Source organism: Xenopus laevis, chromosome 3S (genome assembly GCF_017654675.1).
Source record: "Xenopus laevis strain J_2021 chromosome 3S, Xenopus_laevis_v10.1, whole genome shotgun sequence".
In the NCBI taxonomy this organism is placed as follows: domain Eukaryota; kingdom Metazoa; phylum Chordata; class Amphibia; order Anura; family Pipidae; genus Xenopus; species Xenopus laevis.
The window spans coordinates 120620233-120644458 of NC_054376.1; the positions used below are offsets into that span (position 1 = coordinate 120620233).

General features: G+C 46.6%; 6 protein-coding genes, 4 non-coding genes and 1 pseudogene across 10 annotated transcripts; 5 read left to right on the forward strand and 6 right to left on the reverse strand.

Annotated features, from left to right (window-relative positions):
* Positions 1 to 226: 226 nt before the first annotated feature.
* Positions 227 to 1702, reverse strand: LOC121402224 (histone H1A-like). Its single transcript, XM_041588821.1, has one exon. It carries the CDS (start codon positions 975 to 977, stop codon positions 285 to 287), a length of 693 nt encoding a protein of 230 aa, XP_041444755.1. The 5' UTR covers positions 978 to 1702; the 3' UTR covers positions 227 to 284.
* A 2834-nt stretch (positions 1703 to 4536) lies between these two features.
* Positions 4537 to 4608, forward strand: trnaq-uug. Its single transcript has one exon. It is a non-coding gene; the product is annotated as a tRNA-Gln (tRNA).
* A 2231-nt stretch (positions 4609 to 6839) lies between these two features.
* trnas-aga lies at positions 6840 to 6921 on the forward strand. Its single transcript has one exon. It is a non-coding gene; the product is annotated as a tRNA-Ser (tRNA).
* Positions 6922 to 8460: 1539 nt separating this feature from the next.
* LOC121402238 (histone H4) lies at positions 8461 to 9185 on the reverse strand. Its single transcript, XM_041588833.1, has one exon. It carries the CDS (start codon positions 8817 to 8819, stop codon positions 8508 to 8510), a length of 312 nt encoding a protein of 103 aa, XP_041444767.1. The 5' UTR covers positions 8820 to 9185; the 3' UTR covers positions 8461 to 8507.
* Positions 9186 to 11260: 2075 nt separating this feature from the next.
* Positions 11261 to 11716, reverse strand: LOC121402235 (histone H2A type 1). Its single transcript, XM_041588830.1, has one exon. It carries the CDS (start codon positions 11714 to 11716, stop codon positions 11324 to 11326), a length of 393 nt encoding a protein of 130 aa, XP_041444764.1. The 3' UTR covers positions 11261 to 11323.
* A 312-nt stretch (positions 11717 to 12028) lies between these two features.
* LOC121402237 (histone H2B 1.1) lies at positions 12029 to 12468 on the forward strand. Its single transcript, XM_041588832.1, has one exon. It carries the CDS (start codon positions 12029 to 12031, stop codon positions 12407 to 12409), a length of 381 nt encoding a protein of 126 aa, XP_041444766.1. The 3' UTR covers positions 12410 to 12468.
* A 704-nt stretch (positions 12469 to 13172) lies between these two features.
* On the reverse strand, positions 13173 to 13585 carry LOC121402233 (histone H4). The gene has a single exon (XM_041588828.1). It carries the CDS (start codon positions 13529 to 13531, stop codon positions 13220 to 13222), a length of 312 nt encoding a protein of 103 aa, XP_041444762.1. The 5' UTR covers positions 13532 to 13585; the 3' UTR covers positions 13173 to 13219.
* A 739-nt stretch (positions 13586 to 14324) lies between these two features.
* Positions 14325 to 15125, reverse strand: LOC121402231 (annotated as a pseudogene).
* A 3511-nt stretch (positions 15126 to 18636) lies between these two features.
* On the forward strand, positions 18637 to 18708 carry trnaq-uug. The gene has a single exon. It is a non-coding gene; the product is annotated as a tRNA-Gln (tRNA).
* Positions 18709 to 20938: 2230 nt separating this feature from the next.
* Positions 20939 to 21020, forward strand: trnas-aga. Its single transcript has one exon. It is a non-coding gene; the product is annotated as a tRNA-Ser (tRNA).
* Positions 21021 to 22556: 1536 nt separating this feature from the next.
* On the reverse strand, positions 22557 to 23283 carry LOC121402239 (histone H4). Its single transcript, XM_041588834.1, has one exon. It carries the CDS (start codon positions 22913 to 22915, stop codon positions 22604 to 22606), a length of 312 nt encoding a protein of 103 aa, XP_041444768.1. The 5' UTR covers positions 22916 to 23283; the 3' UTR covers positions 22557 to 22603.
* Positions 23284 to 24226: the final 943 nt, after the last annotated feature.

Genomic DNA, 24226 nt, shown 5'->3' on the forward strand with positions numbered 1-24226 from the left:
TGTAATTCAGCGCACGTTTGTCCCCAAAGACGCTTTTTTCCTGACAACGAGAGCCTGTCAAGATTATTAACGGAGAAGAGATACTACTACTACTACTACTACTAACTACTAACTACTAACTACCACTACGAGCCGGATGGATAGTCGTGTTCGTAAGAAAGCTAGTAGGTAGGCAGAAGCAGAGGAGAGTCGCTATAGGACAACAAGCTGCTCTTTCAGGGGGATGTGGTGGCTCTTAAAAGAGCCTTTGGTTGAATTGGGCAGTGGTTCGCTCGCTCGCTCGCTCATTTCTTCTTGGGGGCGGCTTTCTTGGTTTTGACCACTTTGGCTTTGGCCGCTTTGGCCTTTGCTGGGCTTTTGGCAGCAGCAGCTTTGGGCTTGACGGCGGTCTTTTTTGCGGGGCTCTTGGTGGCCTTCTTGGGCTTGGCAGCTTTGTTTTTTTTCGGGCTCTTTGCTGCTAGCGCCGCCTTTGCGGGTTTCTTGAGCTTCTTCGGGCTCTTGGCGGCTGCGGAGACTTTCTTGGGCTTTTTCGGAGACTTTGGCGCCTTCTTGGCTGCTGCCGCTGGTTTCTTGGCTTTGGCCGCTGCTAGCGGCGCCTTCTTCTTGGCGGCGGCCTTGTCCTTGCTCTGCAGCTGCTTCTTGTTGAGCTTGAAGGAACCGGAGGCTCCACTGCCTTTGACTTGGAGCAGGGTCTCCTTCGTGACCAGAGCCTTGAGAGCCAGCTTGAGGCGGCTGTTGTTCTTGTCCACATCGTAGCCTCCCGCAGCCAGAGTCTTCTTGAGCGCTGCCAGAGACACCCCGCTGCGCTCCTTGGAAGCGGACACGGCTGTGACGATCTGCTCGGACACACTGGGCCCAGACGACGGCTTCTTGGCGGACTTAGCGGCCCCCGCTGCTTTCTTGGGCTGCTGCTTCTTTTTCTTGGCCGCGGGCTCAGCCGGGGGAGGAGCGGGCGCGGATTCGGCGGCTTCAGCCATGGCAGATTCTCGGTCTATCTTTTTTCCGGAAATGATAAAACACAACTCTCGCTCAACTCCACTTCTCCTTATATACAACCTTTTCTGTCTGTTGATTGGCTCAGTTGCAATAAGCTATGGCCTTGTCATTGGACAAAACCTAGGCACGCCCATAGCAAACCTTCTGGATACGGCTTTACGGGAGCTTTCCTTCTGTGCTTCCAGCGTCTCAAAAAGCAAAGTTATTCCTAATATCTACTTTGACAAACAGCCCAGCGAGTGTATAGTCAGCTGCCCGCTAAATGCCCGTGTCCCTGGCAGCCATTGTCTGCACGTTGCTTGCACGGACCGGCCCCAAACAGCCCCTGGCAGCTCAGCTTCACTCCTGTCAGTCTGGGGCATCGTCACTGAAATCTTTCGTTTGACGCTCTCATTTTCGTCTGTTTCTTCCAGCCCTTTTCCCGGACAGAGAAAAGGTTATGGGCTAAGACATCAGCGAGACAGTGAGGGGTTTGGAAGCTACACAAGAAATCCCTGGGCTTTGCACTGCGGCAAAAGTAGCACAGAAACCCAACGCTGCTGTAATCCAGTGACTGCAGCCTTCATGCAAGTGGGAGCCAGCAGTGTGCATTGTAGTTTGTCATGAGATCCACTATCAGCAGCAGCACCAATAGGTCCCTGTGCCATCCTAGGGCACTGCTAGGAAGCAAAGTCGATTGTAACATTTGCCTAAACGGAATCAAGGATGTTTGGCTGTGTCATCATCATCATCATCATCATCATCATCATCATCATCATCATCATCATCATCATCATCATCATCATCATCATCATCATCATCATCATCATCATCCATCATCCATCATCCATCATCCATCATCATCATCATCATCATCATCATCATCATCATCAATCATCATCAATCATCATCAATCATCATCAATCATCATCAATCATCATCAATCATCATCAATCATCATCATCACACCCTTTCAGCAATTACTGTGCTCTTACAGTCACTGCCTGGAAGTCATTATCCAACAGATGTGTCTCATACAGATTGCTGCAAATAAACTGCTAGAAGAGTATTCCTCTTAAGAACCAGATCTATGATCTGCCAGCTCCATTTGTTCTGGGGCAGTGATCCTCAACCAGTGGCTCATGAGCGAAATGTTGCTCACCAACCCCTTTGATGTTGCCCCCAGTGCCTTCAAAGATGCTGCTTCTGTTTGAATCCCTGGCGTGGGGGAATGTTTTGGCAGGGCATCTCTCTCTCTGTTTTTTTTTTTCTTTTTATGCAACCAAAATGAGCTTCCAGCAGGCTTATCGACCAATACAGGAGCTAACAAATAACCCTGAATGACTATTTTACGTAATATTACATGACTGTAAAAAAAAAGTGTTTTCCCATAACAGAATTATTATTATTATTATTATTATTAGTAGTAGTAGTAGTAGTAGTAGTAGTAGTAGTAGTAGTAGTAGTAGTAGTAGTAGTAGTAGTAGTAGTAGTAGTAGTAGTATGAATATTTTCATTCATCCAGGTCATATTACTACTACTACTACTACTACTACTACTACTACTACTACTACTACTACTACTACTACTACTACTACTACTACTACTACTACTACTACTACTACTACTACTACTACTACTAATAATAATAATAATATCTAGTATAGGTAAATCTAAAAACAACTGTACTTGCTCGGATGAGTAGTGAAATGTCTTCATTGATTACTCAGCAAGTCCAGTTTTTAGATTTACCTATACTATATTATTATTATTATCATTATTATTATTATTATTATTAACATTCATTTATATAGTGCCAGCATATTTTGCAGCGCTGTAAAGTAAATGTGCTTCTACAACTAAATCACATGTATGCAATTCATCACAACCAGTACTGGTACAAAAGGTGAGGAAGGCCCTGTGCAAAAAAAGCTTACAATCTTAAGGGAAGGGAATAAGACACCAAGGTGTGGGTGTGGGAAAGATCAGAATTAAGTGAGTGAGAGTTGAACTGCTGTATGTGGTATTGCATTTGGTAGTTAAGCAGAGTGAGAATAGGCTTCTCGAAAGAAGGGCATTTTAAGAGATCTTTTGAAAGCAGAAAGGTTGGGAGAAAGTCGGACAGAGCGTGGGAGGGAGTTCCAGAGGAGGGGTGCAGCCCTTGCAAAGTCTTGAATGCGAGCATGTGAGGAGGTAATGAGAGAAGAGTTGAGTCGCAGGTCAGTAGAGGAGCGTAATAAGCCGTTGGGGGAGTATATATATATATAGAGATGAGTTCAGAGATGTAGGGTGGGGCAGAGTTATGAAGTGCTTGGGATGTCAGGGTCATTGATTTGAATTTGATTCTGAAAGGTAGCGGAAGCCAGTGTAGGGACTGGCAGAGGAGGAGCGGTTGCTGAGGTCTATGAGCCTCACGGCAGTTTTCGTTATGGACTGGAGAGGTGACAGTCTCTGGAGGGGAAGGGCAATTAAAAGAGAGTCACAGTAGTCTAAACGTGATATGACGAGAGAGTGCATAAGAATTTTGGCAGCATCTTGGGTGATCGATGATCATATTTTGGATATGTTCCGTAGGTGGAAGTGACATGATTTAATAAGTGACTGGATATGAGGAGTGAAGGACAGGGCAGAATCTAGGATAACCTCAAGGGACCGGGCCTGGGGTGATAGTGGAATTGTTAGCTGTGATGGGTACTTCCGGATGTTAATGATGTCAGTCGGAGCAAAGAGAACCATTTCCGTTCTAGAGAGGTTTAATTTAAGGTGCCTTTAAAACACAACAACTCGATATCAAACTACATCACAATGCATAGTGCTCCTTCTGCAGAATCCTGCGTTGCACTGATTTTTTTTTTTTTTTCAGATTTAAAGGTACAGTACCACCAAAAACGGAAAGTGTTTTAAAGGAATGCCAATATAATGTACTGTTGTGTCCTGCACTGGTAAAACTGGTGTGTTTGCTTCAGAAACACGACTATAGTTGATATAAACAAACTTCTATGTAGCCATGGAGGCAGCCATTCAAGCAAAGGGTACCCAATGGAAAACAAATCAGTTCTGAAGAATCCCGTTGTATACTGCATAGCCCCTCTGTTACCTGCTGTGCATCCTGCGCCTTTTCACCTTCTTCAGCTTTGAATGGCTGCCCCCTTGGCTACACAGCAGCTTGTTTATACCAACTTTTGTAGAGTTGCTGAAGCTACCATGTCAGTTTTAACAGTGCAGCACAACAGTACATTATATCTTCATTACTTTAAAAAACATCCCGTTTTCTGCTCTCACTGTTTCTTTCATTTTGAATTCGGACATGGGGCTAGACATGTTGTTAGTTCCTTAGGTGCCCTCAGCCATGTGACTTGTGCTCTGATAAGATTCAGTCACTCTTTACTGCTGCACTGCAAGTTGGAGCAATATCAAACCCCATTAAGCCCTACCTTGCTTCTGGACACACAACAAATACTGCCCTGTTATTCATTTACTGTTTTTTTTTTTTCCCTCCCCCATTCATTAATAGCTTTTACGGTCTAGTTGGCTGCATCAGAGGCTATCCCCATAGCTGCTGGTTCCATGGTGTAATGGTTAGCCCTCTGGACTTTGAATCCAGTGATCCGAGTTCAAATCTCGGTGGAACCTGTTGTTTTGTGATGTGCAGCACAAATGAAGTTTCAGAACCAGCCCAAAAGTCACTTTAGATGAAACAGTTAGCACATTCTGCTGTTAACTGAGAATCTTGTGGTTCAAGCCCAAAATGGAGTTCTCTGGGTTGTATACATCCATGACCGAATCAGATGTGTTGTTGCAGCTGAATCACATGACATGTACACATATAGCACAGAGTTGCAGCCGAGCCCAGTTGCTCAGTTTGGCTAGCTCCCACGGGATTCATGCAAAGACATGACCCGCAGGCGTGCTGTAGCAGTGGCCGAGTACTGTCTTAAGGCAATGGATTTAAAACCCACCGGAGTCTCCCCGAGCAGGCGATAATCCTGATAACTACGGGTTTATTGCTACGAGAACCGGTGTTGAAGACATCTCTTTGGGTTTTGTGGCCCCCCAGAGCAAAATGCACAATAAACATCTTTGTTGTGGCTCAAATTCTGCTGGCAACCAAATAGCCCCGAAAGAGATGGGCCCTTTTGACAGTTACCAAACATCTTCAAAAGGAGAAGCAAGGAATCCACTGTCTAAACTAAGGATGCCCCAAATATCTGCTTAGCAAAAGCTGACTGTGGGAATACAAGAGGGAGGTAGTTAATGGTACATTCCCCTACTTGGATTAAGGTTTTTAGTGGGGTCCCTCGGGGCTCGGCATTGGATCCACTTTTGTTTAACTTGTTCATTTATGACTTAGGGCAGGGTATTGTAAGTAATTTACCTGTGTTTGCAGATGACGCAAAACTATCCAGCCCAATTAATTCCATCTAGGATGCGGCATCCTTGCAACAGGATCTTGGCAAACTGGTAATCTGGCAGCTAAGCGGCAAACGCAATTTAATGTTGATAAATGGAAAGCCATGCACTTGGGATGTAAAAATATCTAAGCCACGTATACCCTTAATGTGGGACTGCACTGGGCAAATCCATTATGGAAAAGGACCTTGGAGTCCTTGTAGATGACAAACTTGGCTGTAGCAAGCAATGCCAGTCAGCAGCATCAAGGGCAAATAAGGTCTTGAGCTGTGTTAAAAGGGGCATTGATTCACGCAGGAAGGGGTCATTGTTCCACTGTATGGAGCACTGGTAAGGCCCACGTCTCGAATATGCCGTACAGTTTTGTCCTCCAGTGCTCAAACAGGACATTATTGTATCAGAGAGGCTAAAAAGAAGGGCAACTAAGCCGGTAAAAGTTATGGAAATTCTTAGCTATGAGGAAAGACTGGCCAAGACGGGGTTGTTCACGTTGGAGAAGAGGCGCATAAGGCTTGATATGATAACTATGTATACATATATAAGGGGACCATATGAAAAAATCTCTCTAATGCTCTCTACTCACCAGTAAGTCTTTCCAGCTGACGCAAGGTCGCCCATTACGATTACAAGAAAAGAGGTTCCGCCTAAATATAATTCTCTCCCTGAATCAGTTGTACAGGCTGATACATTAGATAGCTTAAAGGGGTGGTTCATCTTCAAACAACTAGTTGTTTTCCGATAGAGCGCCAGAAATGATGACGTTTTCCAATTACTTTCTAATTGATACGCGTCACCGTTTTTATAAACACCGACCCTGTAAACTGTTCAAAATTGATACATTTAGTTGATATATTTCTTATATTTGTCCCTACTGAGCAGAATCTCTGAGTTTCGTTACAGGCAGCTGTTGGAATTGATACAATAGTTGCTAATACTCCAGAGATGATGCTGAGAAATGTTTCAACTAAATGTTGCAAAATTGTAACAGTTTAGAGTCTGCGCCTGAATTACTGAGCTGCCAGACTCCCACAGACACCACAGACAGGAACATTACACTTTAAACTTGGATTTTGGGGGGAAAAAATAGTACAAAAAAAAAAAAATTAAAAAAAAAAAATAAATAAATAAATGATTGGGGAAAAAAGTCTTTATTTCTAGGGATCAATCTGAAAACAACTGAACTGGGGAAAAAAAAACGTTTGGAAGGTGAACAAGGAAGGGGTTAGAGATGGCTTTTAAGCAAGCGAGGGAATACAGGGTTATGGAAGATAGCTCACAGTACAAGTTGATCCGGGGACTAGATGCATGCGGCACAGCTTCTGGGTACATTCTGCAAACTCGGTTGGTCGGAACTTGGATCTGCCTATATTGCAAGCCAATTGCATCCAATACTGCCCTTCAAGCCGAAAGTTACAGTGTCCTGCAACTTTGGTCTGCAGCCTAAAGGGCAACTAGTAGTCGTGGCCGAGTGGTTAAGGCGATGGACTAGAAATCCATTGGGGTCTCCCCGCGCAGGTTCGAATCCTGCCGACTACGGGCAGCCTTTAGTTGCCACTTTCAATCCGGGGGCAACTTTGGCAGATCCAAAAAGGGGCAACGGACCTGGTACTTGCTTGACATCCACACAATATGCAGTTTGCATGCTTGCCATGGCCTCGGACAACCCGATAATAGAATCTATATCCAGAAAGCAGTCACCTGAAGGGGTTGCATAGGGCAAAATAAATGCCATTCTGCTTAAAATGCTGAAACAGGAAATCAATGTGCCGTTTATTGGGGTTTCCCGCACAGATCATATTCCTGCCGACTATGGCTTTCCCTTTAGGTGTCAGCTTCTGCTACCAGAGACGGTAGTTTTCGGGAACACTTTTTTTTTGCTGTGGCTCAACCTTTTCTGTTTAAGGTTTCTGGTACTTCTGTTACGCGACCTTTTTTTTCACCTTCAAAACACATTTCACAAGTTCAGATGTTTTCAGATGGTTCTACAGAAATAAATGGGAAAATTGCTGCATACTTACCTTGATTTTCCTTTCCTGGTACCCCTCCCTATTGGCACTTTTCAACTACCCCTCGCCTACCCCCCTGGAGAAGAACCCCGCTAATAAAACAAACAATTTATGCTTTCAAAGTTGGCCACATCGGGTCACCAGATAACTGTCACTCTGGTTGTTAAAATGTTAACAGTAAGGATGTATGATCCCACTCACTCGTGCATAATCCCAGTCACTCATGCAAAAATAAAATCCAATACAAATCTCTACACAGTGGCCGACTGCTCTACAGGGAAACAAACAAAGCTGCTTGAGTTCTGCATGGCTGGGAAGTAAGCGGGGCTCCCCCTGCTGTTCATAAGTATGATTGTTTCCCTGTCCAGCAGTTAGGGACCGTCTGATCATTTCTATCCACAGCAGTAAATGAAGGGCGAATTTCACTGCATACAGTCAGGTTTCTTCTAAAAACGGTACACCTTTTTTTTTTTATGAAAGTATATTGGAGATGGGTTTCTTTTTCATTAAAAATGGGATTGTATTTTTTGTTTGCCTTTCCTTGTCTTTTACAGTGAAAGTAGAAAAGGTCTAAAAAAAAAAAAAACGGCTTGGCAGTAGATGTTGGCCTCTAGGACCAAACGGTTGGCCGGGAAAGGGTTAACTGACCTCTGTATAAGACCCTGGCTCTTCTAAGAACCGTTGTAAAGAGGAGGTGTGGGGGGGAACGTTCCAAGAGAGAACAGAGTGGCTACAGTTTTTTTTTTTTTTTTTCCTCCAATGAAATAGTGGGGTGGCCCTTAAAAGGGCCGTTTTGAGGAGTAAACCGAAGCGAGCCTTTAAGCCCCGAATCCGTACAGGGTGCGCGTCCCTGGCGCTTCAGAGCATACACCACATCCATAGCGATTGGCCTGTGTCTCTCCTCCCTCATTATGAGCAAAGCAGCCTTATTTCCCCATCCACTGGGTACTATAGCAGCCACTGTAGAACACATGCGGGTGGCACCGACTCTTGTACAAGCGGTTAACGATGATACAACTTCTAGCAATAGATCTAAATAGACGGATGCAGCCTTTTGAAGGAATAGGTGGGTGGCCCTTAAAAGGGCCGTTTTGATAAAGAGACAGAAGCGAGGCTTTAACCCCCGAATCCGTACAGAGTGCGTCCCTGGCGCTTCAGAGCATACACCACATCCATAGCGGTGACGGTCTTCCTCTTGGCGTGCTCGGTGTAGGTGACGGCGTCCCGGATAACGTTCTCCAGGAACACTTTCAAGACCCCGCGAGTCTCCTCGTAGATGAGGCCGGAGATGCGCTTGACTCCCCCTCTGCGTGCCAGGCGGCGGATGGCGGGCTTGGTGATGCCCTGGATGTTATCCCGCAGCACCTTCCTGTGGCGCTTGGCGCCTCCTTTGCCCAGACCCTTTCCGCCCTTGCCTCTTCCAGACATGATTCTACGCTCAAAGATTGCTTTAACTTATGCAGGGCCGCGCTCTCGCCCCCCTTCATATACAGACTGACACGACCTGAAAGGGAACTGCAAACTCACCCCGCATTCTCCGGAAAACATGGGCTAACTGGTGATTGGTTAAACGTGAGCCGCCAGTAGCCATTCCTAACATGCGCTTTGAGCGTCGAAATGGCTGTTCCTTTCAAAGTGTGCCCGCCAAATCTATCGTGCCAATTTACATACCGCTATTCAACGATTTCACTTTTTTGTTTTGCCTCTGGCATTCCGCCCTTCAATTCATTCTGCTGCCAGAGCGTTACAGCGGGCTATTTTAAACTCTTATGGGCCTTTTCTCTTTCTTTCTTTCTTTCTTTCTTTCTTTCTTTCTTTCTTTCTTTCTTTCTTTCTTTCTTTCTCTCGCCCTCTCTCTTTCTTTCTTTCTCTCGCCCTCTCTCTCTCTTTCTTTCTTTCGCCCTCTCTCTCTCGGCTTCACCTGCAGCTTTGGACGGGATTACATTCCGCTGCAGTTACTCCCTCATGGGAAAGGGGAGACGCTGCAAAGCTGCGAAGACAAAGTAGTGCACGAATATGGCCATTGAGTGGCTTATTGCACAGTTACATGTTTTAAGGGTGCCAGTTACATGTTTTAAGGGTGCCTCTAAATCCAAATCCATCTTTGGAATTCCATCGCCACTTGAAACATTTACCCGCCCGCACTTGGCTTCCCCTGCTCCACCTGTTAAAGCGCAAGTCTAGCAGCGGCTGTGGGTAGGGCTGTAACAAATGTTAGGGAAATGAGCTGTTCTCTATCACATAACCGCCAATTTCTTTGTACTGGGAAGCGATCGAAAGATGAGCCTGTTCCCATCTGCAGCAGCTCAGTGCCCCACCCCCACACGTGACATCAATACCGCACCCCCCACTCCAATGTTCGCTGGTAGGCCTGAAAGAAACGGAACGGACGAAACACCGTGGAACGTCTGTGGCTGAATTTGACGAAAAATGCAGGAAACAAAGAACTATGCAAAGAAAGAAAAACAAAAAGAAATGCAGTACCTCCATAGAAATGTGTCCCTTTTTTTTTTTTTTTTTTTGGCGGGCATTTTGAAACGGTCACAACCAATCAGAAATGAATAAAGAGGGCGTGTGTATATGAAAGAGCCAATGGCATTGAGGCGCTTGGAATAAATAGGAGGAATCGGCCGTTGAAGCGCTATTTCGTAGTAGCGAGAAGCAGCTTACTGTTGTGCTAATGGCTCGTACCAAGCAGACCGCCCGCAAATCCACCGGCGGGAAGGCTCCCCGCAAGCAGTTGGCCACCAAGGCAGCCCGCAAGAGCGCCCCGGCCACCGGCGGCGTCAAGAAACCCCATCGCTATCGCCCAGGCACCGTGGCTCTCCGGGAAATCCGCCGTTACCAGAAATCCACCGAGCTGCTCATCCGCAAACTGCCTTTCCAGCGGCTGGTCCGGGAGATCGCCCAGGACTTCAAGACCGATCTCCGCTTCCAGAGCTCAGCCGTCATGGCTCTGCAGGAGGCCAGCGAGGCTTATCTGGTGGGGCTCTTCGAGGACACCAACCTGTGCGCCATCCACGCCAAGAGGGTCACCATCATGCCCAAGGACATCCAGCTGGCCCGCAGGATCCGAGGAGAGAGGGCTTAGATCTCTCCTTCCCCATCACTCGCTCACCCACACAAAGGCTCTTTTCAGAGCCACCAACACTCTCTGACAATCAGCTGTGCTTGTGCTGCCTTTTCATTTCCCACCCCCCCCCCCCCCCCCAAATGACTCCGCTCTTAGCCTTTCACATACCGGTAGGTCTTCTATTAGAAGCCATAGCAACACACACCATTACCTGCTAGCAGTCCCACACATCCCTTTTACTTGAAACATTTCAATCCTTCGCGTGGCTCTATCGCCTCATGCTCTCAAAAGAAACGAAGCTCGAGCAGCGCCGGCTGACTGGCTGCTCCCTCCCTCCCATCCATCTGCTGTGGCTTCCAGCGGACACACGTCAATTCGTTCAGCTAAGGCCAAATGTTGTCCTTGCATCAAGTTGTGCTGCTGCTGCTGACAGTTTTAACCTTTTTTTTTTTTTTTTTAATTAATATTATGATTTTCTTGCCACCACAAATGCATTCATTGCACTCACACTGAGAAGACTGGAGTTTCTCAATCCCTCCACTCAAAACACCCATCTCTCATCACACCCATGAGGGGGGTTCATCCTGTAATAGGAGGTTTAAAGAAAGAGCAATGCTCTGCAAAAGACTTGCCTCTCTCCACCATCATCATCATCATCATCATCATCAACAACTCCCTGGCAATCAAGTGAGGGGAAACCAGTGTAAAGAGGAGAAACTTCTTCCCTTTCACGATTTCTTCTCACTATTTAGTCAGACACACACAAAGCTATACACAGCGCTGTTTAGATGGAGTGGGTGGCTCTGAAAAGAGCCTTTGGGTTGGTAGTTGTTTGGGCGGCGGCAGCAGCAGCAGCTGCTCACTTGCTCTTGGCAGATTTGGCGCTCTCGGTTTTCTTGGGGAGCAGCACAGACTGGATGTTGGGCAGGACACCGCCCTGGGCGATGGTGACCCCTCCGAGCAGTTTGTTGAGCTCCTCGTCGTTGCGCACGGCGAGCTGCAGGTGCCTGGGGATGATCCGAGTCTTCTTGTTATCCCGGGCAGCGTTGCCGGCCAACTCGAGGATCTCGGCGGTCAGATACTCGAGCACTGCTGCAAGGTAGACCGGTGCTCCGGCTCCCACCCGCTCGGCATAATTGCCTTTCCTGAGCAGCCGGTGAACACGGCCGACTGGGAACTGAAGGCCGGCCCGAGATGAGCGAGTCTTGGCCTTAGCCCGGGTCTTGCCGCCTTGTTTGCCTCTTCCTGACATAATTGCAAGCCTGTCGTTCGACGCAAAATGACTCAACGATGATCCTTTGGAGCGCGCACTTTGCTTCTTATAGGCAGCCGGGACCGTACGTGTCTTCGTTGATTGGCTAGGATTGATTGCAGCCAACGAAACACGAGCTTTGCTTCTCACCAATCGTCGGGGCGCAAACGTGGGCCAAGACGTCGTCGATCAGAGCCAGCCAATGGGAATCAGTGACAATGCCCGGCCTTATTTGCATGGGCAGGGTATAAGAGGAGCTGCAGCCGGAGGAGCGACTTATTGTTTGCGTGCAGACTCTGTCACTTGCGAAACATGCCTGAACCCGCCAAATCTGCTCCAGCCCCAAAGAAGGGCTCCAAGAAAGCCGTGACTAAAACCCAGAAGAAGGATGGCAAGAAGCGTAGGAAGAGCAGGAAGGAGAGCTACGCCATCTACGTCTACAAAGTGCTGAAACAGGTGCACCCCGATACCGGCATCTCTTCCAAGGCCATGAGCATCATGAACTCCTTCGTCAACGATGTGTTCGAGCGCATCGCAGGGGAAGCCTCCCGCCTGGCTCACTACAACAAGCGCTCCACCATCACCTCCCGGGAGATCCAGACCGCAGTCCGCCTGTTGCTGCCTGGGGAGCTGGCCAAGCACGCCGTGTCCGAGGGCACCAAGGCCGTCACCAAGTACACCAGCGCCAAGTAATCTCTCTCTCTCTCCCCATTCCCTGGCCCACCAACCCAAAGGCTCTTTTCAGAGCCACCCACTTTCTCTCTACAAGAGCCGCACCTGCTGTTCTCCACTATCCATTGGTGCAACTTACAATCACCTCCATATGCTTCACCTGTGTGTGTGTGTGTGTGTGTGTGTGTGTGTGTTTGTATACACACACACAAAAACCTGGTTTGCTCCTGAAAAATAATTGCCATTTCAACGCAAAGATAAATGTATCCAAAACACTCGAGGTAGAGTAGGGAGTTGTGCACTTCTCGTCATTACCGCGCGCAAATCTTCACACGCTGCTTGTATTGGACAGAGGCCTCCTAAAAATGTAGTTTATTCATAAAATAGGTACACACAAAAAAAAAAAAGGGGGGGGGGATACGTCTATTTTTTTTTAGTCTCAAGTCGGCCATGAAATCCGTTAGGACCTCCATTCAGTTAGGAAAGGCTGCCGTGTGAAACAAATGGCCTCCAAAGAGAGATATATTTTTTATTTCAAATAAAGCGGCTTCGGTATTGCGATGAATCAAGTTTCTAGAGGGCTCCGCTTTCTAAGACTTCGATTGGTTATTTCTTTTGACGGCAGATCGAGTCAGGCTTCATAGTAGAGACCGTCTGCTGCTGCTGCTGCTCCGTGTAAGGCAATACGTGTTCCCTCTTGGAGCTTTTGGTGAAAGATTTAGGATTAGTAGAAGGGGATGTAACCTATTGGAAGGAGAGATCCAGCGCTTTTGTGGAATAGGTGGGTGGCCCTTAAAAGGGCCGTTTTGATGAGGAAACAGAAGCGAGCCTTTAACCTCCGAATCCGTACAGAGTGCGTCCCTGGCGCTTCAGAGCATACACCACATCCATAGCGGTGACGGTCTTCCTCTTGGCGTGCTCGGTGTAGGTGACCGCGTCCCGGATAACGTTCTCCAGGAACACTTTCAGCACCCCGCGAGTCTCCTCGTAGATGAGGCCGGAGATGCGCTTGACTCCCCCTCTGCGTGCCAGGCGGCGGATGGCGGGCTTGGTGATGCCCTGGATGTTATCCCGCAGCACCTTCCTGTGGCGCTTAGCGCCTCCTTTGCCCAGACCCTTTCCGCCCTTGCCTCTTCCAGACATGATTCTTCTACTCGCAAAGATTTCTTTGAAAGATGCAGGCTCGCGCTCTCGTCCCCCTTCATATACAGAATGACTCGACCTGATAGGGAACTGCGATGACTGACACCCCCCCCCCTTTCCCCTAGCGGCTGGCATGTGAAGATGAACTCAACACGGCTGCTGTTAATGTCGAACAGCCCGCCAAAAATGTTTGCCTTCAACTGGTTACAGGCCAGTGTCATATCGTTCTCTCTCTCTCTCTCTCTCTCCAGCATTCCGCCATGATGAAATTCTATGCTACCTAATCGCCTCCGCCGGTCCATTGACTCATCCAGGTTCTTATTGATTTATTATCAACGCTTGCGGCAAAAGCAAACCGCTACGTCTACTCCTTTCTCGCCAACCGCTTGCAGCCCCTTCCCAGCGGCACCCCAATGAGCCTCTCAGCTGAGGTTCATTGTTATTCTGCCTCTTTCACCCGTTTGTTACTTCTCTAGAAAGATTTCACTAGCACTTTGCCACATTGTTACTTACTGGGGCATTTTCGCAGCACAGGATCCAAGTGGCAACAAGTGCACCAGCGGTGCGTGTAATTCAGCGCACGTTTGTCCCCAAAGACGCTTTTTTCCTGACAACGAGAGCCTGTCAAGATTATTAACGGAGAAGAGATACTACTACTACTACTACTACTAACTACTAACTACTAACTACCACTACGAGCCGGATGGATAGTCGTGTTCGTAAGAAAGCTAGTAGGTAGGCAGAAGCAGAGGAGAGTCGCTATAGGACAACAAGCTGCTCTTTCAGGGGGATGTGGTGGCTCTTAAAAGAGCCTTTGGTTGAATTGGGCAGTGGTTCGCTCGCTCGCTCGCTCATTTCTTCTTGGGGGCGGCTTTCTTGGTTTTGACCACTTTGGCTTTGGCCGCTTTGGCCTTTGCTGGGCTTTTGGCAGCAGCAGCTTTGGGCTTGACGGCGGTCTTTTTTGCGGGGCTCTTGGTGGCCTTCTTGGGCTTGGCAGCTTTGTTTTTTTCGGGCTCTTTGCTGCTAGCGCCGCCTTTGCGGGTTTCTTGAGCTTCTTCGGGCTCTTGGCGGCTGCGGAGACTTTCTTGGGCTTTTTCGGAGACTTTGGCGCCTTCTTGGCTGCTGCCGCTGGTTTCTTGGCTTTGGCCGCTGCTAGCGGCGCCTTCTTCTTGGCGGCGGCCTTGTCCTTGCTCTGCAGCTGCTTCTTGTTGAGCTTGAAGGAACCGGAGGCTCCACTGCCTTTGACTTGGAGCAGGGTCTCCTTCGTGACCAGAGCCTTGAGAGCCAGCTTGAGGCGGCTGTTGTTCTTGTCCACATCGTAGCCTCCCGCAGCCAGAGTCTTCTTGAGCGCTGCCAGAGACACCCCGCTGCGCTCCTTGGAAGCGGACACGGCTGTGACGATCTGCTCGGACACACTGGGCCCAGACGACGGCTTCTTGGCGGACTTAGCGGCCCCCGCTGCTTTCTTGGGCTGCTGCTTCTTTTTCTTGGCCGCGGGCTCAGCCGGGGGAGGAGCGGGCGCGGATTCGGCGGCTTCAGCCATGGCAGATTCTCGGTCTATCTTTTTTCCGGAAATGATAAAACACAACTCTCGCTCAACTCCACTTCTCCTTATATACAACCTTTTCTGTCTGTTGATTGGCTCAGTTGCAATAAGCTATGGCCTTGTCATTGGACAAAACCTAGGCACGCCCATAGCAAACCTTCTGGATACGGCTTTACGGGAGCTTTCCTTCTGTGCTTCCAGCGTCTCAAAAAGCAAAGTTATTCCTAATATCTACTTTGACAAACAGCCCAGCGAGTGTATAGTCAGCTGCCCGCTAAATGCCCGTGTCCCTGGCAGCCATTGTCTGCACGTTGCTTGCACGGACCGGCCCCAAACAGCCCCTGGCAGCTCAGCTTCACTCCTGTCAGTCTGGGGCATCGTCACTGAAATCTTTCGTTTGACGCTCTCATTTTCGTCTGTTTCTTCCAGCCCTTTTCCCGGACAGAGAAAAGGTTATGGGCTAAGACATCAGCGAGACAGTGAGGGGTTTGGAAGCTACACAAGAAATCCCTGGGCTTTGCACTGCGGCAAAAGTAGCACAGAAACCCAACGCTGCTGTAATCCAGTGACTGCAGCCTTCATGCAAGTGGGAGCCAGCAGTGTGCATTGTAGTTTGTCATGAGATCCACTATCAGCAGCAGCACCAATAGGTCCCTGTGCCATCCTAGGGCACTGCTAGGAAGCAAAGTCGATTGTAACATTTGCCTAAACGGAATCAAGGATGTTTGGCTGTGTCATCATCATCATCATCATCATCATCATCATCATCATCATCATCATCATCATCATCATCATCATCATCATCATCATCATCATCATCATCATCATCATCATCATCATCATCATCATCATCATCATCATCATCATCATCATCATCATCATCATCAATCATCATCAATCATCATCAATCATCATCAATCATCATCAATCATCATCAATCATCATCAATCATCATCATCACACCCTTTCAGCAATTACTGTGCTCTTACAGTCACTGCCTGGAAGTCATTATCCAACAGATGTGTCTCATACAGATTGCTGCAAATAAACTGCTAGAAGAGTATTCCTCTTAAGAACCAGATCTATGATCTGCCAGCTCCATTTGTTCTGGGGCAGTGATCCTCAACCAGTGGCTCATGAGCGAAATGTTGCTCACCAACCCCTTTGATGTTGCCCCCAGTGCCTTCAAAGATGCTGCTTCTGTTTGAATCCCTGGCGTGGGGGAATGTTTTGGCAGGGCATCTCTCTCTCTGTTTTTTTTTTTCTTTTTATGCAACCAAAATGAGCTTCCAGCAGGCTTATCGACCAATACAGGAGCTAACAAATAACCCTGAATGACTATTTTACGTAATATTACATGACTGTAAAAAAAAAGTGTTTTCCCATAACAGAATTATTATTATTATTATTATTATTAGTAGTAGTAGTAGTAGTAGTAGTAGTAGTAGTAGTAGTAGTAGTAGTAGTAGTAGTAGTAGTAGTAGTAGTAGTAGTAGTAGTATGAATATTTTCATTCATCCAGGTCATATTACTACTACTACTACTACTACTACTACTACTACTACTACTACTACTACTACTACTACTACTACTACTACTACTACTACTACTACTACTACTACTACTACTACTACTAATAATAATAATAATATCTAGTATAGGTAAATCTAAAAACAACTGTACTTGCTCGGATGAGTAGTGAAATGTCTTCATTGATTACTCAGCAAGTCCAGTTTTTAGATTTACCTATACTATATTATTATTATTATCATTATTATTATTATTATTATTATTAACATTCATTTATATAGTGCCAGCATATTTTGCAGCGCTGTAAAGTAAATGTGCTTCTACAACTAAATCACATGTATGCAATTCATCACAACCAGTACTGGTACAAAAGGTGAGGAAGGCCCTGTGCAAAAAAAGCTTACAATCTTAAGGGAAGGGAATAAGACACCAAGGTGTGGGTGTGGGAAAGATCAGAATTAAGTGAGTGAGAGTTGAACTGCTGTATGTGGTATTGCATTTGGTAGTTAAGCAGAGTGAGAATAGGCTTCTCGAAAGAAGGGCATTTTAAGAGATCTTTTGAAAGCAGAAAGGTTGGGAGAAAGTCGGACAGAGCGTGGGAGGGAGTTCCAGAGGAGGGGTGCAGCCCTTGCAAAGTCTTGAATGCGAGCATGTGAGGAGGTAATGAGAGAAGAGTTGAGTCGCAGGTCAGTAGAGGAGCGTAATAAGCCGTTGGGGGAGTATATATATATATAGAGATGAGTTCAGAGATGTAGGGTGGGGCAGAGTTATGAAGTGCTTGGGATGTCAGGGTCATTGATTTGAATTTGATTCTGAAAGGTAGCGGAAGCCAGTGTAGGGACTGGCAGAGGAGGAGCGGTTGCTGAGGTCTATGAGCCTCACGGCAGTTTTCGTTATGGACTGGAGAGGTGACAGTCTCTGGAGGGGAAGGGCAATTAAAAGAGAGTCACAGTAGTCTAAACGTGATATGACGAGAGAGTGCATAAGAATTTTGGCAGCATCTTGGGTGATCGATGATCATATTTTGGATATGTTCCGTAGGTGGAAGTGACATGATTTAATAAGTGACTGGATATGAGGAGTGAAGGACAGGGCAGAATCTAGGATAACCTCAAGGGACCGGGCCTGGGGTGATAGTGGAATTGTTAGCTGTGATGGGTACTTCCGGATGTTAATGATGTCAGTCGGAGCAAAGAGAACCATTTCCGTTCTAGAGAGGTTTAATTTAAGGTGCCTTTAAAACACAACAACTCGATATCAAACTACATCACAATGCATAGTGCTCCTTCTGCAGAATCCTGCGTTGCACTGATTTTTTTTTTTTTTTCAGATTTAAAGGTACAGTACCACCAAAAACGGAAAGTGTTTTAAAGGAATGCCAATATAATGTACTGTTGTGTCCTGCACTGGTAAAACTGGTGTGTTTGCTTCAGAAACACGACTATAGTTGATATAAACAAACTTCTATGTAGCCATGGAGGCAGCCATTCAAGCAAAGGGTACCCAATGGAAAACAAATCAGTTCTGAAGAATCCCGTTGTATACTGCATAGCCCCTCTGTTACCTGCTGTGCATCCTGCGCCTTTTCACCTTCTTCAGCTTTGAATGGCTGCCCCCTTGGCTACACAGCAGCTTGTTTATACCAACTTTTGTAGAGTTGCTGAAGCTACCATGTCAGTTTTAACAGTGCAGCACAACAGTACATTATATCTTCATTACTTTAAAAAACATCCCGTTTTCTGCTCTCACTGTTTCTTTCATTTTGAATTCGGACATGGGGCTAGACATGTTGTTAGTTCCTTAGGTGCCCTCAGCCATGTGACTTGTGCTCTGATAAGATTCAGTCACTCTTTACTGCTGCACTGCAAGTTGGAGCAATATCAAACCCCATTAAGCCCTACCTTGCTTCTGGACACACAACAAATACTGCCCTGTTATTCATTTACTGTTTTTTTTTTTTTCCCTCCCCCATTCATTAATAGCTTTTACGGTCTAGTTGGCTGCATCAGAGGCTATCCCCATAGCTGCTGGTTCCATGGTGTAATGGTTAGCCCTCTGGACTTTGAATCCAGTGATCCGAGTTCAAATCTCGGTGGAACCTGTTGTTTTGTGATGTGCAGCACAAATGAAGTTTCAGAACCAGCCCAAAAGTCACTTTAGATGAAACAGTTAGCACATTCTGCTGTTAACTGAGAATCTTGTGGTTCAAGCCCAAAATGGAGTTCTCTGGGTTGTATACATCCATGACCGAATCAGATGTGTTGTTGCAGCTGAATCACATGACATGTACACATATAGCACAGAGTTGCAGCCGAGCCCAGTTGCTCAGTTTGGCTAGCTCCCACGGGATTCATGCAAAGACATGACCCGCAGGCGTGCTGTAGCAGTGGCCGAGTACTGTCTTAAGGCAATGGATTTAAAACCCACCGGAGTCTCCCCGAGCAGGCGATAATCCTGATAACTACGGGTTTATTGCTACGAGAACCGGTGTTGAAGACATCTCTTTGGGTTTTGTGGCCCCCCAGAGCAAAATGCACAATAAACATCTTTGTTGTGGCTCAAATTCTGCTGGCAACCAAATAGCCCCGAAAGAGATGGGCCCTTTTGACAGTTACCAAACATCTTCAAAAGGAGAAGCAAGGAATCCACTGTCTAAACTAAGGATGCCCCAAATATCTGCTTAGCAAAAGCTGACTGTGGGAATACAAGAGGGAGGTAGTTAATGGTACATTCCCCTACTTGGATTAAGGTTTTTAGTGGGGTCCCTCGGGGCTCGGCATTGGATCCACTTTTGTTTAACTTGTTCATTTATGACTTAGGGCAGGGTATTGTAAGTAATTTACCTGTGTTTGCAGATGACGCAAAACTATCCAGCCCAATTAATTCCATCTAGGATGCGGCATCCTTGCAACAGGATCTTGGCAAACTGGTAATCTGGCAGCTAAGCGGCAAACGCAATTTAATGTTGATAAATGGAAAGCCATGCACTTGGGATGTAAAAATATCTAAGCCACGTATACCCTTAATGTGGGACTGCACTGGGCAAATCCATTATGGAAAAGGACCTTGGAGTCCTTGTAGATGACAAACTTGGCTGTAGCAAGCAATGCCAGTCAGCAGCATCAAGGGCAAATAAGGTCTTGAGCTGTGTTAAAAGGGGCATTGATTCACGCAGGAAGGGGTCATTGTTCCACTGTATGGAGCACTGGTAAGGCCCACGTCTCGAATATGCCGTACAGTTTTGTCCTCCAGTGCTCAAACAGGACATTATTGTATCAGAGAGGCTAAAAAGAAGGGCAACTAAGCCGGTAAAAGTTATGGAAATTCTTAGCTATGAGGAAAGACTGGCCAAGACGGGGTTGTTCACGTTGGAGAAGAGGCGCATAAGGCTTGATATGATAACTATGTATACATATATAAGGGGACCATATGAAAAAATCTCTCTAATGCTCTCTACTCACCAGTAAGTCTTTCCAGCTGACGCAAGGTCGCCCATTACGATTACAAGAAAAGAGGTTCCGCCTAAATATAATTCTCTCCCTGAATCAGTTGTACAGGCTGATACATTAGATAGCTTAAAGGGGTGGTTCATCTTCAAACAACTAGTTGTTTTCCGATAGAGCGCCAGAAATGATGACGTTTTCCAATTACTTTCTAATTGATACGCGTCACCGTTTTTATAAACACCGACCCTGTAAACTGTTCAAAATTGATACATTTAGTTGATATATTTCTTATATTTGTCCCTACTGAGCAGAATCTCTGAGTTTCGTTACAGGCAGCTGTTGGAATTGATACAATAGTTGCTAATACTCCAGAGATGATGCTGAGAAATGTTTCAACTAAATGTTGCAAAATTGTAACAGTTTAGAGTCTGCGCCTGAATTACTGAGCTGCCAGACTCCCACAGACACCACAGACAGGAACATTACACTTTAAACTTGGATTTTGGGGGGAAAAAATAGTACAAAAAAAAAAAATTAAAAAAAAAAAATAAATAAATAAATGATTGGGGAAAAAAGTCTTTATTTCTAGGGATCAATCTGAAAACAACTGAACTGGGGAAAAAAAAACGTTTGGAAGGTGAACAAGGAAGGGGTTAGAGATGGCTTTTAAGCAAGCGAGGGAATACAGGGTTATGGAAGATAGCTCACAGTACAAGTTGATCCGGGGACTAGATGCATGCGGCACAGCTTCTGGGTACATTCTGCAAACTCGGTTGGTCGGAACTTGGATCTGCCTATATTGCAAGCCAATTGCATCCAATACTGCCCTTCAAGCCGAAAGTTACAGTGTCGTGCAACTTTGGTCTGCAGCCTAAAGGGCAACTAGTAGTCGTGGCCGAGTGGTTAAGGCGATGGACTAGAAATCCATTGGGGTCTCCCCGCGCAGGTTCGAATCCTGCCGACTACGGGCAGCCTTTAGTTGCCACTTTCAATCCGGGGGCAACTTTGGCAGATCCAAAAAGGGGCAACGGACCTGGTACTTGCTTGACATCCACACAATATGCAGTTTGCATGCTTGCCATGGCCTCGGACAACCCGATAATAGAATCTATATCCAGAAAGCAGTCACCTGAAGGGGTTGCATAGGGCAAAATAAATGCCATTCTGCTTAAAATGCTGAAACAGGAAATCAATGTGCCGTTTATTGGGGTTTCCCGCACAGATCATATTCCTGCCGACTATGGCTTTCCCTTTAGGTGTCAGCTTCTGCTACCAGAGACGGTAGTTTTCGGGAACACTTTTTTTTGCTGTGGCTCAACCTTTTCTGTTTAAGGTTTCTGGTACTTCTGTTACGCGACCTTTTTTTTCACCTTCAAAACACATTTCACAAGTTCAGATGTTTTCAGATGGTTCTACAGAAATAAATGGGAAAATTGCTGCATACTTACCTTGATTTTCCTTTCCTGGTACCCCTCCCTATTGGCACTTTTCAACTACCCCTCGCCTACCCCCCTGGAGAAGAACCCCGCTAATAAAACAAACAATTTATGCTTTCAAAGTTGGCCACATCGGGTCACCAGATAACTGTCACTCTGGTTGTTAAAATGTTAACAGTAAGGATGTATGATCCCACTCACTCGTGCATAATCCCAGTCACTCATGCAAAAATAAAATCCAATACAAATCTCTACACAGTGGCCGACTGCTCTACAGGGAAACAAACAAAGCTGCTTGAGTTCTGCATGGCTGGGAAGTAAGCGGGGCTCCCCCTGCTGTTCATAAGTATGATTGTTTCCCTGTCCAGCAGTTAGGGACCGTCTGATCATTTCTATCCACAGCAGTAAATGAAGGGCGAATTTCACTGCATACAGTCAGGTTTCTTCTAAAAACGGTACACCTTTTTTTTTTATGAAAGTATATTGGAGATGGGTTTCTTTTTCATTAAAAATGGGATTGTATTTTTTGTTTGCCTTTCCTTGTCTTTTACAGTGAAAGTAGAAAAGGTCTAAAAAAAAAAAAACGGCTTGGCAGTAGATGTTGGCCTCTAGGACCAAACGGTTGGCCGGGAAAGGGTTAACTGACCTCTGTATAAGACCCTGGCTCTTCTAAGAACCGTTGTAAAGAGGAGGTGTGGGGGGAACGTTCCAAGAGAGAACAGAGTGGCTACAGTTTTTTTTTTTTTTTTTTCCTCCAATGAAATAGTGGGGTGGCCCTTAAAAGGGCCGTTTTGAGGAGTAAACCGAAGCGAGCCTTTAAGCCCCGAATCCGTACAGGGTGCGCGTCCCTGGCGCTTCAGAGCATACACCACATCCATAGCGATTGGCCTGTGTCTCTCCTCCCTCATTATGAGCAAAGCAGCCTTATTTCCCCATCCACTGGGTACTATAGCAGCCACTGTAGAACACATGCGGGTGGCACCGACTCTTGTACAAGCGGTTAACGATGATACAACTTCTAGCAATAGATCTAAATAGACGGATGCAGCCTTTTGAAGGAATAGGTGGGTGGCCCTTAAAAGGGCCGTTTTGATAAAGAGACAGAAGCGAGGCTTTAACCCCCGAATCCGTACAGAGTGCGTCCCTGGCGCTTCAGAGCATACACCACATCCATAGCGGTGACGGTCTTCCTCTTGGCGTGCTCGGTGTAGGTGACGGCGTCCCGGATAACGTTCTCCAGGAACACTTTCAAGACCCCGCGAGTCTCCTCGTAGATGAGGCCGGAGATGCGCTTGACTCCCCCTCTGCGTGCCAGGCGGCGGATGGCGGGCTTGGTGATGCCCTGGATGTTATCCCGCAGCACCTTCCTGTGGCGCTTGGCGCCTCCTTTGCCCAGACCCTTTCCGCCCTTGCCTCTTCCAGACATGATTCTACGCTCAAAGATTGCTTTAACTTATGCAGGGCCGCGCTCTCGCCCCCCTTCATATACAGACTGACACGACCTGAAAGGGAACTGCAAACTCACCCCGCATTCTCCGGAAAACATGGGCTAACTGGTGATTGGTTAAACGTGAGCCGCCAGTAGCCATTCCTAACATGCGCTTTGAGCGTCGAAATGGCTGTTCCTTTCAAAGTGTGCCCGCCAAATCTATCGTGCCAATTTACATACCGCTATTCAACGATTTCACTTTTTTGTTTTGCCTCTGGCATTCCGCCCTTCAATTCATTCTGCTGCCAGAGCGTTACAGCGGGCTATTTTAAACTCTTATGGGCCTTTTCTCTTTCTTTCTTTCTTTCTTTCTTTCTTTCTTTCTTTCTTTCTTTCTTTCTTTCTTTCTCTCGCCCTCTCTCTTTCTTTCTTTCTCTCGCCCTCTCTCTCTCTTTCTTTCTTTCGCCCTCTCTCTCTCGGCTTCACCTGCAGCTTTGGACGGGATTACATTCCGCTGCAGTTACTCCCTCATGGGAAAGGGGAGACGCTGCAAAGCTGCGAAGACAAAGTAGTGCACGAATATGGCCATTGAGTGGCTTATTGCACAGTTACATGTTTTAAGGGTGCCAGTTACATGTTTTAAGGGTGCCTCTAAATCCAAATCCATCTTTGGAATTCCATCGCCACTTGAAACATTTACCCGCCCGCACTTGGCTTCCCCTGCTCCACCTGTTAAAGCGCAAGTCTAGCAGCGGCTGTGGGTAGGGCTGTAACAAATGTTAGGGAAATGAGCTGTTCTCTATCACATAACCGCCAATTTCTTTGTACTGGGAAGCGATCGAAAGATGAGCCTGTTCCCATCTGCAGCAGCTCAGTGCCCCACCCCCACACGTGACATCAATACCGCACCCCCCACTCCAATGTTCGCTGGTAGGCCTGAAAGAAACGGAACGGACGAAACACCGTGGAACGTCTGTGGCTGAATTTGACGAAAAATGCAGGAAACAAAGAACTATGCAAAGAAAGAAAAACAAAAAGAAATGCAGTACCTCCATAGAAATGTGTCCCTTTTTTTTTTTTTTTTTTGGCGGGCATTTTGAAACGGTCACAACCAATCAGAAATGAATAAAGAGGGCGTGTGTATATGAAAGAGCCAATGGCATTGAGGCGCTTGGAATAAATAGGAGGAATCGGCCGTTGAAGCGCTATTTCGTAGTAGCGAGAAGCAGCTTACTGTTGTGCTAATGGCTCGTACCAAGCAGACCGCCCGCAAATCCACCGGCGGGAAGGCTCCCCGCAAGCAGTTGG